This window comes from Chlorocebus sabaeus, chromosome 22 (assembly GCF_047675955.1).
Source record: "Chlorocebus sabaeus isolate Y175 chromosome 22, mChlSab1.0.hap1, whole genome shotgun sequence".
Taxonomy (NCBI): domain Eukaryota; kingdom Metazoa; phylum Chordata; class Mammalia; order Primates; family Cercopithecidae; genus Chlorocebus; species Chlorocebus sabaeus.
In genome coordinates, this window is record NC_132925.1 from 75,789,619 (window position 1) to 75,802,954 (window position 13,336).

At 41.3% G+C, this 13,336-nt stretch overlaps 1 protein-coding gene across 11 annotated transcripts in view; it reads right to left on the reverse strand.

Annotated features, from left to right (window-relative positions):
* Positions 1–3,918: 3,918 nt before the first annotated feature.
* Positions 3,919–13,336, reverse strand: part of ATXN7 (ataxin 7) — a 142,217-nt gene continuing 132,799 nt past the window's right edge. For 8 of the 11 annotated variants that reach the window (XM_073009968.1, XM_073009963.1, XM_073009964.1 and 5 more), the window contains 3 exons: positions 10,874–11,852; positions 9,665–9,731; positions 3,919–7,925 (listed from right to left, as the gene is read on the reverse strand). In XM_073009968.1, the coding sequence (XP_072866069.1) occupies positions 7,816–7,925; positions 9,665–9,731; positions 10,874–11,852 (1,156 nt within the window). In that variant the 3' untranslated portion in view covers positions 3,919–7,815. The remainder of the gene's footprint in view (positions 7,926–9,664; positions 9,732–10,873; positions 11,853–13,336) is intronic. The other 3 variants (XM_038003695.2, XM_038003696.2, XM_007984883.3) reach the window with 1 other exon arrangement.

Genomic DNA, 13,336 nt, shown 5'->3' on the forward strand with positions numbered 1-13,336 from the left:
TAGCAATCTGATCCAGGCCATTTTAACCTTGGCATACATCGTCAAAGGGTGTAACTTTTTTTTTTTTTTTTTCATTTAAAAATCTCTTACAGTGGCATAACTTTCCCTGTACAAATTGGGTTTAAGAAACAAGAGGGACAATTTGCTATTCAATGAGCCTTTAATCCAACCATTATATATCCCCTTTCTCTTGAAGAGACCATTTAGTTAAGACTACCAGCAGGTGGCACCTTGACAACTTTACCAACCTTGCCTTTTAGAGGTGACCAGAGACCTGTGCTTTTCCAAAGTACTGTTATACGTGTAATTAGCATAATATCAATGTGGGGAAACTCTACCTTTGGTTTTTGAGGACTCTGCTTTTCTTGAAATCCTCTGGGTTAGAGATTGTTTATTCATATGCACCTCAGTTCACTGTTTCCTAGTCCTTTGCTTGTTCTCCTGGCCATTATGTTTCCACCTTCTTTCAAAATGCCATCTCTTTGAAGCTGCTTACAACCCAGCAACACCATCAACTCACTGTGCTCACTGTCCTCAATCACACATCTCCAAGTCACTCTGCCCTCTTCCATGCAGATCATCCCAGAACCAAGTAGCTGCCTCAGTCTTCCTCCCAACCCTAACTAATTTGAAATGGACAACCTATACAACACCCTTGGCTTCACAGTTCCTCAACCTGAATTCCAGTGCTCTTTTCCTTCATGCTGCTTCTGTCCACTGCCATGGTTTTCACCCAGGAATCACAAGCACATCTAGCCAGTTCTGCTTTTGAAAATAATACTGGAATTCCAATTCCTCCATTCCCTGTCCTATTCCTAAAAGTGCTGTATCACTTTGATAACTCTGGCCCCTGGATCCCACCTTGTAGCCCCTCACTTTTATTGGCCACATGGAATTGAATGTGGACTTTGCTCTGTGACCCTGAACAAATCAATTGTCTAATCATAGAAAAAGTTACCTGGAAGGAGATTCCTAAGATCTAACAAGAAGGTAATTCCAATCAAACCAGTGTCTTAAGAGCACCTGCATAGATTCTACGTGGTGGGCTTCCAGTTCTCTTCCCTGAATACCCAATTCAGACCATCATCAATCACTCAGTCACATCTTCACTCATACTCTTCTTTGGCAATCTCCCTGCCCAAGTTCTAACTTTTCCACCCAACCCAATACATGCTGTTCCAATTATCCTGGACTAAACAGCAGGATAATAAAACATTACCTAAATGGGTAGATGGCATTGATAATTATAATGGAATCGACTTTAAACTTCTAACCCTGTAACCATCTCAATCTCACCCTTCTCTGCCTTTCCTTACCTCTCTGACTTTTTACTCTAGTGCTCTTCTCCGTTTGTCTTCATGAAAATAGTCTTCTCCAAGGTCTTGTCCTGGGTTTTCTCTCTGGGCCATGGAGGATGGGCTTCAGGTTTGTGATATCCTGGAGGCGGAATATAAAAATGTGGTGTGCCTGTGCCTTGGTCAGACAGGATCCATAACTTCACGTGATTCCTGGAACCTAAGGAGGGGAAAAATTAAGAATCACTGTTCTGACAGGCTTGAATTATCCTGGATCTGCCACCTATTTGTCATGGGACCTTAAGCAAGATACCTTCTTAGGAGTTCCTCATCAGTATGATTGGAATCAAAATACCTGCCCTATGAGGGCTTCGTAAAAAGGAGGATATATATAAAATGATTGGCACAGTGTTGGGCATATTAAGTACTTAACTAGAGAAGTATTATTTTAACATAATAAGCCAAATCGAATAGCTACCTCATTTCCCCAGGTAAACTCATCTACCCTTACGACATCATTGATCATCTAAGAGTGAAAGACAACTCTCCATCTTTATTTTCCAGCTCAAACCTCCCTCCTAAGGTCTATCCAGCCTGTACAGCCAGCTGGGCACTAAACCACAATTTCCCACCAGCAGCTCAAATCTATCGTTATGTCTTTTTCCTTCTCTATTGCCATATCACACATTTCACTTAAAGCTCAATTGGTTTGGCCAAGCTAAAAACGTGAAGTCTTCTTAGACTCACTCTTCCCTTTAATGTTGAATAGAATTAGACCTCAAGGCCTGTTGGTTCTACTTTTAAAAGATTTCTGAAATCAGTATCAGGTATCCTCATGGTCAGCCTTAGTTTGGAAACTTAATAGCTCTTACCTGGATTACAATGGCTTTGTAACTTATTTTTGTCCGAGGTTCTCACCTGTTGATTCTGTCTTCCATTGTTACTGGGGAGCCATAGGTGGCAGAGATGTTTTTTTGACAAAGTATTAAATTACAAGTGATTCTCCCCTTCCCTCTGGAGACTTTTTCTTCGGCTGATAGCCTCACTCTTCCTTACCTCCTAAGAGATATTCTAGTCCACGGGTTTTGGATGTAGAAAATGAGGATAACAAGTGCCAAGAATTACAGCCTTACAAGGTGAAAGACTACTTTAATTAACTTCCATTAACAACAGAAGCAAGAACTTCTTACAAGAAAGAGGAGACTAAGAAAGGAGTGAGAAGGGAGAGGAACTTAGACTTGATTTAGGGGAGTGCTTTTTGTTAGGACCGGGGACAGGGGCAGGTAAAGACAGATCTTTGAGGCAAAGGAGTGTGAGAATTCAAGAGATGGGGAAAGAGACTTAAGTGCTGCTTTGATTTTCCAAAGTTTTCAGTACAGATTTGAATGGCTTTGACTTTTGGCAGCTGCACGGTGCTAGGACTGGACCATGAAGTATCTCTGGGCTCTGACAGTTACATTTGGGTTAATCTAAGCCTGATCCCATGTGTTCCTGGATAAGGCCCCATGACATTTAAAGTCCTTGACAGTCTGACACCAGCTTTTCTAACCCTATAAGGCCCTTCCATCCAGCAGAATTCCTGCAGAATTATTCTCTATCCCTCAACATCTTCATACCCATGTTCGACGCATTTGCTCCATCTGCCTAGAATCTTACTCTTGTCTGCCTTTCTGCCTGGTGAAATCCCACATATGCCAAGATCCAACACTGCTAAACCCTTTTCCTTGAGTTGGGATCATCTTGTTATGCAGGGCCGGGATACCTGCAAGGGAATGGAATTAAAAAGGGTAAGAGATTGACTTAGCAGTTGAACCTTTTCTTGGGAGGTTTGAGGACATCCATGGTGAAAGGATTTACCTACAGAGAGCAACTCATGATTAGATTTGTGGCAAGTACTGAGTGGGTGGCTGACTTAAGTAAGGAGGGAATGGGAAGTCCATAAGGCAGTAGGAACTGAAGCCAACATGACTCTCTCATATCAGGTATGAACATTTTTGCTAATATACAAAGCAGTTGCTCCTCTTATTTTAAGCAACAAAAATAATTTATCAGAATGATTTGCAAAAAGTAAAAATGTCTGGATTTCTAGAGGTAAATGATTTTGCTGTGTTCCAAATAATACTAAAATGCACTTGTACTGCCAGTAAGGAAGATATGTAAAAGGAAGAGATTAGACCAGGTCTGGATAAAAAGCTTATCTTAAATCAAAACTACATGTCATCAATTTTGCACCTAAGTACAAACAGAATGTGTTTCTCAATCCATCAACTCCCTCTTGTTTCCTTCACAAACATGCAAGGCCAGAATACAGCAGTGTTCACTGTTTACAGAGTTGCTAATTTATCCAAGGCAAAGCTTTGTGCCTGCAAATGGAAACATGCCCCGGTCTTAGAATTATTTAGCTTATGTAAGAGGGAGGCTAAAGTGAAGGGGCTTCACAAGGGTGTTCAATGCCAAAAGTGATGAAAAGTCAGAGTAGACTGAAAGGGTTTAGTATCACGAGGCAGAAACATGTAAAATATTTCATGCAGCCAACCTTATTTATTAAGAAGTCCTAATTTTATTGCCCGTTAAGTAACACGTTTGTTCCACAAGCTAATTTCTTATAAAGCAAAGCACAACCTTTTCTTATAAATAGTATAAATTATTTTATTTACAGAAACTTGTTACAAAACAAATAGACTATATATTTCTTCTCTTTTAAATATCCAAAGTAATTTTCTATCCCTTGACATTTGTTCATGTTCTATACAGCAGCCAACACAAAGTCCAGCTGAGATGCTCTTGATTATGTGTACAAATTATCAAACTATTCACACGTTTTTAACACAGGAGATTGCTTTTATAACCAAGCTCAAAAAAAAAAAAAAAAAGCAAAATGCTTTCAAGGCCCTACATTCACACTGACAGTATGTAGTGCTCATTTAAATGATCTGAAAATGTAAAATGTTTTGCACAAAATGTAAAAATGATTATTTTCTGCTAAACAAACTTTTTAACAATATCTTTTCAAAGCCCAATCCCCCCAAACCCCCTGGACAGAATGAGTGACATTAAGAAATTCCTTGGCAACAGAACTCTTACAGGAAGACAGCTGCCTTTATAAGTTACATTTTTCAAATTATACATTTTTTTCATGTTCTCAGAGGTACTTGTTTGTATTATATTTTTGGAATACAAAATATTTTAAATATTTTATTTTAAATTGTATTTCATGAGTGAATAACAAAACGGACACATCGTGTAAGTTGCTGGCTGACAAAAAGATCTGCAACCCTTGGTGCCACCAGGCAATCCATCACCAATTGAATTACTATGAACCAAAAGGTCTTAATTTTAAAATACCTTATAAAATTACCAGCATGGGTGGTTTTCAACTCCTCCCCTAAAATTTTAGAAACAATATTTACGTGGAAAAAAGCAAACTCCAAAAGTTCAACTGAACATTCAAGTCTTTTTAAAGAGATTCTGTCTAAGCTTAAAACTAGGTTCAGGCACTTTCAGTTTTTTCCATTAGTTTTAAACCACATCACATACTAACATACATGTGCTCAGAGTATACACACACACACACACACAATCACACACTCTCACACATAAAATACTAACAAAAGAAAAGCAGTGTGTCACTTAGTTACATGTAGTCTATCGGGAAACCAGGCAACCAGGAAGAAGCAATGCCCACTTCATCTGTATGAATCCACTCCCGAGACACTAAAAGGGACAAAGACTTTTCACAGAACAGAGGCATCCCTTAAAACTGTAAAGGAGGCAGGTTCTAGAACTATTGGCTTGGCAGTGAACCACTTCAAATTATAAAAAGGTATTTACTTTTATTAATTAATAAATAAATACTAGATGATCTCAATTGTACCAAAACAGGATATCAGAAAAAAAGACCTGTGCAAAAATACATATTTAAATATGTACAATTCATTTTTAACAAAATATGTCTTCTGAAATAGGGATACTTCCATATTTATAATAGAACAAGAAATTCCAAAATAAAGATACAAAAGTAGGTTTTGTTTAATTCTTTGTTCATCATTGCAGCACTTTTTTTTTTTTTTGTAGGTTAAGAAAACTGCAGGAGTTGTCATGAAATTCTATTGGAAAGAATATAAAAATTATCTTGGTTTTAAATTGATACCAAAGTCTGTCTAGAAACAACCCAACCACTGCAAATTTGGTTTTTGCAAGTTAATTTAATTCAAAAAAATACTTGTACTCCCGTGTTTTAAATGGTCTTAATTGTTCATCATCATAAAAAGTAGCTGTAGGAGAAAATAAAATATTTGAACAGTCTAAAATTTAATAGCACTGTTTAGAATAGGTCTGTTTGTGGCAGGCAGAATCCAAAATGGCTAATTTCCTAATCCCGATGCTCTGTGTATTACCGGGAGACATAATGAAATTCAATTAAAACCTCAGTCTAAGAAATCAAATGTTCAATACTTGCTAATCTAAATATCTACATTGTTCTGAATCAACTTGTTATCATGGATCCTATTCACATCTTTCGGAACAACATGATCTCTCTGTAAATTCCATTGCTAAAGGCAACTTTATTTATAACCATCAAGTCCTCTTGGCTCTGAAAATAAATTCTACCCATACCCCATTGCACTTGTCACCAAGGAATCAACTAGGTACGTTCTGATTCCCTCTCACCTCCTCTCTTCCCCGACTGGGATGGAAACCACATTGATTTATCCTAACTATGCCAAACTGGCCCATCCATGCCCTCTCCTTACTAAGCTCTCCTGTAGTATCATTTTAAAAACATTTACTGATTGACTGCATAATAATTGAACAAGATACTGTTCTCTCCTTCCTTTAAAAAAAATCAGTATTTTACATCGATTTATAGCTAAAGTATCTGCATAAAGTTTTTGTTTTCTTACATAAGAATAATTCTGTAGCAATTCACATTATTAGGCTGGTAACCAAGTTTATTCATTCTACCTGTTGTTGACTTGAAATTCCCTGAAACTGAAGTTTGAAACCCAAGAACTGTAGGGAAAAAAGGATGTACTGACTGGCTCTCATCAGGCCCTGGCCAGGGCAATGATCAGTGCCGTGGAAATTTTACCCTGTGTTCGGCAACTTTGTGTGTTCTTCTAAGCAACAGTGCCTGGTTCTCGTGTCAGAAGCCTGTAGTGGTGGAAGCACCCATTTAAAGGCTCTGGCTCATACCCGAATTCAATGACACCTTCTCCAAGCAATGCTGTTTTAACATATTAAGGTCTTTCTTTAGGGTTGGGGTACTAGAAAAAAAATCCTAGAGGGCTCCAAAACTCTCAGGAAGATGGCTGGTATAATCCCAAGAAAGGAGGGTGTGGGTCAGGGCAATCCTATACACACATCACAAAAGACCTTCAGGTCAGGACTTACATATTCTCCAACTCCCTTCCCTTGGTGTCTGCTCTCGTCCCCAACCACATCCAAATAAACATCTGGAGTGGCATGAAGGGGAGTGCATACAAAACCACACAATGCCAGAAGTGCTTGAAGTGGAAACCTACATTTAGTCCCAGGACAGTATCCAAAGAGGAAACAAAGGGTAATGCAGAGAGTGCCTTGGAAACATTTAAATGTGTCTAATAATGTCACTTTAAAAGGTAACTTTCAAAAATAGACTAGGTAGGACAACCAACCCAATCTGACATACTGTTTACCATGAAAACTTAATGGATTAAGAAAATTTCTTCTCTTTGGAAATCTTGAAAAAAGTTTTTTCTCCCTATAGTGATTTTAACTTCCTCATTCCCATCCTCCCCTGACCCAATTTGGCCTTCCTTTCTCAAAACTAGCTTGCATTCTCTTTCTTAAAAAAAAAAAAAAAAAAAAAAAAATTCACACAGAATTGCTTTTGTATCATGAAAAGTAAGTCTCCAAAATAATTTATACTTGCTGTCTGGGCATCGAAAATCTCAAACCAGTTTGTAAGTTAGAAACTTCTGACAGTTTCTTTTCCCAAATTACTTTCAAAAGGCTGGGCTACTTTGTCATGGTGCCTTGGGCTAACATCCGTATTTCATTCCTGGAACACTGCTATCAAAATCTAAAGCCTAATTCCCTTCTTCAGAGGGTTGCTCAGGATGCAGCCCTCTGTCCTCTGGAAGGTTTCTGGTCTCCAGTTAAGGTGCCTAACTGCTGGAGAGTGACCTACAGACGACAGTGTTTTTTTAAAAAAAAAAAAAAGGTAGTAAAAGGAAGGAGGGAGAAAGGTCTACAGTAACGCTCTTGCCAAAACATTCTTTTGCCCAGCCAATCTACTTGAAGAGTGGCTCCGTGATATACTGCAAGTTAAAAAACAAAACAAAAAAACTTCTCACAGATTGGTACAAGCAGTCCAGACCACTTTAACACTGATAAAAGCAATTCGGTGGCTGAACTTGATCCAGTGTCCTTTATGAGTACTCACTGCTAGAGACATAGCTTCAGGGAAATCCTCTGTTAAAACAACAGTCAGGCAGGTTTCTACCCTTGAGGCCCACAGGAGGTTGGGAAAACAGACTCAAAGGCATCGTGGAGTCCAGAGTGCTGAGTGGAGGTGTAACTTGTCCTCAAAAGTGTCCGCATTATTCCTCCCCGTGCTATTTTCAGCTGTCAGGGACGTGCCTTTGGCTTTCAAAAAAGAGGGGGTGGGGAAATAATGAAAAGGTAAGTAAGCGTTTGCACACTGCACTCTCTTGATTCTAAACAAGAATATTCCAAAGGCTGCACACTACTAAAGTCTCCATTGACTGAGTGACACCAGGAACAGTCAGCTATAGAATTTGGCCTTAGCTTTCAAATGCCTTCACTATTACTGGGCACAATCATTGCAAAGATTTACTTCTAGACAACTGACTAGAAGAGATGCAGGCATGGGTTTCTAGCTTAGAGAAAAGGTTCTTATGTTTGCCTGTTAGTTTTATTTACTGATTTTGTGTCCTTGAAGGTATTCCAGGTTGTTAACTGAGAAGGGAACAAGGTCAAGGGCCAGCACACACAGGTGTGACAGTTCGCACTCAGGGCAGTGCCCATTCTGGGGGAGAGGAAACTCTGGCATTCACAGTGGGCTTTTACATCTTTGGTGGCAGAGGCCATGAACAGACTCTTGGGGGTCACTACCCAACCCCATCATCTCCCAGACTTGCTAGCGTGTCCCACTCTTCATCCCCTTGTTTAGAAAACTTCAACTAGCCCAGTTATTTTTGTTTTAAAGGCAGCTCCACAAGGAACAGCAAGTAGAGATCCCTACTTTTGTAACAGCAGCATTCTTTAAAGTATTTTGGGGCCATGAGTCCCTTTGAGATTCTTATGAAAGCTATAAGATAAATGAACAAAGACATAAAAATGTGCAACACTTCTTGGGGTTCAATGATCCTTTGATCTCTAAGCAAGCATCCCCACTCCTGCCCCAGGATTTGTGCAGCATAAAAAAAAAGTACTCCTCTGCAGAGAAACTCTCTCTCAAACACAAACTCAAGTGGAAACTGATTTTAAGGAAAAAGCCCAAAGTTAGGCTGTCTGCGTAGTTCTAGTAAGACGCAGTGCCACTATATGGTAAAAATCAAAGGTGGCAAAATGGCAGGTCATGAGCCAAAGATGGCCCACAGATACATAGTCTATACCAGATTTAAGAAGAGAAAAAAACGTGTGTATTTATGTATGTGGATATGTGTGTGTGTGTATACACACACACATACACATATATCTCAACTAAATTTCACATGCAAGTCCAGATCTGCAGCCTCTCTTTAAAGCTGGTAACAAATGTCTGGAAGCAGCTGCTCCATGTCGCCCTATTTCTAGTAGGCACTGTCAAATCTCTGCTGTGCCCCACCTGGCCCCCTTCTGTCCTTTTTGTTACTTGTGGGCATTAAGATCTACACTCCTGTCTAAATGAAGACAGTGTGCTCACTAATACAGATGTGAGATGGACATTACAGCACAATGGGATGCCCCTCCCATGGGGATCACGTCTCCTGGGGACTCTACTCTCAACGACGGTGTGTTGAATAATGGGTACACCATGTCTTCTGTGTTTATATTGGATTATTAGGCTTATAAACTGTAATGAGTAACTACAAACCAAGAAGGAAAAGCACACTTCTCATTTGTCCAGGAATCCCCTGATCAGAATGCCGAACAACACATAATAACCCATAATGTATGCAGCTGGTTAAATTCACAAATATTTTCCCCATACCTTTGGCACTGGGTGTTAATTCACCCAAATATTAGAGGAAAATTATATCACACTAAGAAAATACTAAGAAACTTCTTGGTATTTTCTGAAAAAGTTCTAACCTGGCTGGCATTTGAGTTAAGTTCTGAAGACGAGGAAGGGGAAAAAAAACCATGAAAAAGAGCCTCACATTTTAAATCAGGGCTCTGGGGTGATGTTGCTGAAATTCCTGTTCGTAAGCAAGGTGAGGAGATATCCTGATGAATAAAATAACAAGATGAGAGATGAGCTGGAAGTTAGAGCAAAGGAAGCTGGAAGAAACAGCTACAGGTGAGGTCAATAACAGGCAGAAGAGCTGGGACGAGACAAAAGTACAGCCTAAGAGAGAAAGTCATGGTTAATTATGAATCCCACAACCACTTAGCCACTTCTCTACTGATGGGTTCATATGCAGACTTCTTTTTAACTACGAGCTTGGAATGAGATTTCAATCTTCTGCTATGCCCATACTGAATCCTGTTTTTCCTGCCTCCCTCAAAAAGGGGAAGAGAAAATAAGGGGTGAGATTTAACCAGAATATCTGAAATTCTTTTGAGAGGGAAAAATAATAATTTTTTTTTTTTTGAGATATAGTCTTGTTCCGTTGCCCAGGCTGGAGTATAGTGGTGTGATCTTGGCTCACTGCAGCCTCCACCTCCCGTGTTCAAGCAATTCTCCTGCCTACACCTCCTGAGTAGCTGGGATTACAGGCATGCACCACCACACCCAGCTAATCTTTTTATGTTTAGTAGAGACAGGGGTTTCACCATGTTGGCCAGGCTGGTCTCAAACTCCTGACCTCAGGTGATCCGCCTGCTTCAGCTTCCCAAAGTGCTGGGATTATAGGCATGAGCCGCTGCGCCCCGCCTCATTTTAAATCTTAAATCACCCCTTTCTAGATCAGTTTGATTTTAGCCCAGCTTTCCTCAGAGGAACATACTGAAGAACCACTATCCAGGAAACTGCCTGCTTCCTTCCTTAAAGCCTTGAATGGCACACACTTCACAGCATTGGGATAACACATTATTGGCTATCTCATAAAGGGACTCCCCTCCAATTATGATTTTGCTGTCATGCCTGATGCTTTCTGTGGCTCTATCTACTAAAAACGCATTACTATACTTTCTTTCCGAAGAGCATCTTCCAAAGGCACCAGAAATTCTGGCAGAAGAGCCTGTTTTACCTTCATATGGCTGTGAGCTGTTTTTTTTTTTTTTTTTTTTTTTTTTAAGACACCATGAAGCTGAATATCTGTTTACTAACCAACCAACCAATCCAACCAAACACATTTCTGAGCTGGCAAAAGATCCCAAGGGAGAGGAAATGGGCATTCCCACGGGGGTCATAGTCCATTTCCTACCTGATGAAGGAGGGAATTGTTCGTCAGTCCTTGTGCCCCTGCGATGGTGCCTGTGTGTTTCATGTGGACGTTGTTCATGGCTGGCACTTTGGCAACCTTTGTGGGTTTGCTGCTGCTGTTGTTGATGCTGCTCGAGCTGGGTGAGCACTTTCTTTTCTTTCCTATGAGTTTGTCTAGAGGAGTGTGTGAGTGGGAAAAACTGCCGTGGGAGTTGACAGGCAGTTCATTGGACTGGTGAATGAAGGGCCCAAGAGAAAGAGTGGAATCACTGCTGTTCACCATCACACTCATCCTCTTGATGGATTCAGCAGGGCTCCCGCTGGGGGGGCCCCTCCCTGACTGGTCATGCCGGACGTTCACCGCATTTGCTTTATTCGTCACACAGTTGAGGCCAATGCTATGGGAAGATGTTACCGTTGAGGGGTAGGGAGGCCCAGAGTGAGCCACACAGTTTTTCCTAAAAGACTCCATGGAATGAGAAGAAGAGGAGGAGGAGGAAGAAGAGGAGGAAGAGTGAACCAACAGTGGGGAACTGTTTTTGCGTTTCTTTCCTGAGCCGCCACTGGTACTGCTACTGGCATTTTGACAGTTAGTGCTGTTACCAGAAGACTCCTTGGGCCTCAAAGATTTGCTGGATTTCAACTTCTGAGGTTTCCTGGACATAGGGGAGGAGGGAACCGAGGAAAGGCCAGAGGGCGTGGAAGGGGATGAGGATGAAGAGGACACTTGTCTGGATTGCATACTGCACACAGGATCCATCGCCCCTGAAGCAGCAGGCTGTGCATTTAGTGTGGTTCCATGAGCTGGTACCGATTTGCTATTTGGGGAGATGCAGGTAGATGAGAGCAGGACTGGGGATGTAGAGACGGTGGCTGCTGCCAGATAGCTGACTCCACATTGTGATGTCGGCACAGAGTTTGTCCGGTGAGGAATACGTGTGGAGATGGGTGTGGTGGTACTGGGCACTGGTGGGATTTTCCTGAAAAAATGAGAGGACAGTGAATGACACTGACCACAGCCATTCACGGAGACTTTCAGATGGCACCCTCTTTGCTTATGACAGAGAAATCATCCACATCAAAGCGATCACTCTGAACTACAAAGCCAATTCTGTCACCTCTCTCCTTCAAATTCTTTAACGTCTTCCTGGGGCTCTTAGAGTAACTGTATGTGTGCAACTCCCCGCTGCTACTACCCCAGCCTCTAACTCCACCTCCCACCCCCAATGCCCTGTTCCCTGCTTCCAGCCGTTCCTTATATTCTGAGAAAATGCCATGACCCAATACCCCAGCTTCTGCTCATCCTTTAAGTGTCGGATTGCTAATCACCAAATCCTCTGCAGAGAGTCATCCCCAGCTTATTTGCCATTGTAGTCCTAGTGTTCAGCACAGTGCAGGAAACACAGAAGGCACTGAATAAATGTTTAGAGAATTCAGGAACGAGTGAGAGAAAAGGAAGGGTGCAGCTAATTAACAGCAACTGCTAGGTCATAACTATTGGCCTGAACAAGGGACTAAAGCCCTACAGTATCAAGGGATATTCAGCATGATGTTGTAACAATGGATTCTGTTAAGAATGTGTGGGCAAGGTATTTATCAGAGGATGCAGAAACCGTCTAAATTCAAACCAGGGAGGGTCTCCTTTTATTTTAGCTCTGAATGTTAAATGTGACAGTAACAAAATTTCAAAAACTTTTTCAGCAGAATTTAAACTGAGGTGACAGAAGAGAAAAAGACCTGACTGGAAGGCAAGTGCCAGGACTGCCTTGATCCTGACTTACAGGGTAGCCCTGGCTGACCCAACCACTACCCCAGTGAGAGAGCTGGCCTAGACTTCTGCCTAGGTGATTTCCAGATGCTTTTAAAGACTACTGTTATTAATAAAATGAATTAATGACTGCAAGTATTTGCAAATGCTTTAAAAATCCCATTAGGCCAGGCACGGTGGCTCATACCTGTAATCCCAGCACTGTGGGAGGCTGAGGCAGGTGGATCACTTGAGTTCAGGAGTTTGAGACCAGCCTAGCCAACATGGTGAAACCCCGTCTCTACTAAAAATACAAAAATTAGCCGGGCATGGTGGTGTGCACCTGTAATCCCAGCTGCTCAGAAGGCTGAGGCAAGAGAATTGCTTGAACCCGGGAGGTGGAGGTTGCAGTGAGCTGAGATCACACTATAGCACTCCAGCCTTGGTGACTCAGTGACACCCCGTTTCAAAAAACAAAAAACAAAACCCAAAACCCCATTCAAGGGTGCAGCTCTGGCCTGATGTTAGTGCTTCTCAACTCCAGCTGTTGCACACTACAGTCACCTGTGGAGCCTAAGCCACATCCATACCGATTACACCAGAGTCTCTGCAGGGAGTGGGGACAGACATCACTAATTTCTAAATCTCTCCAGGGGATTCTAATGTGGAACCAAGATTGAGAGGCTAGGCTCTCTCTCTGCACTACTCATAGAGGAG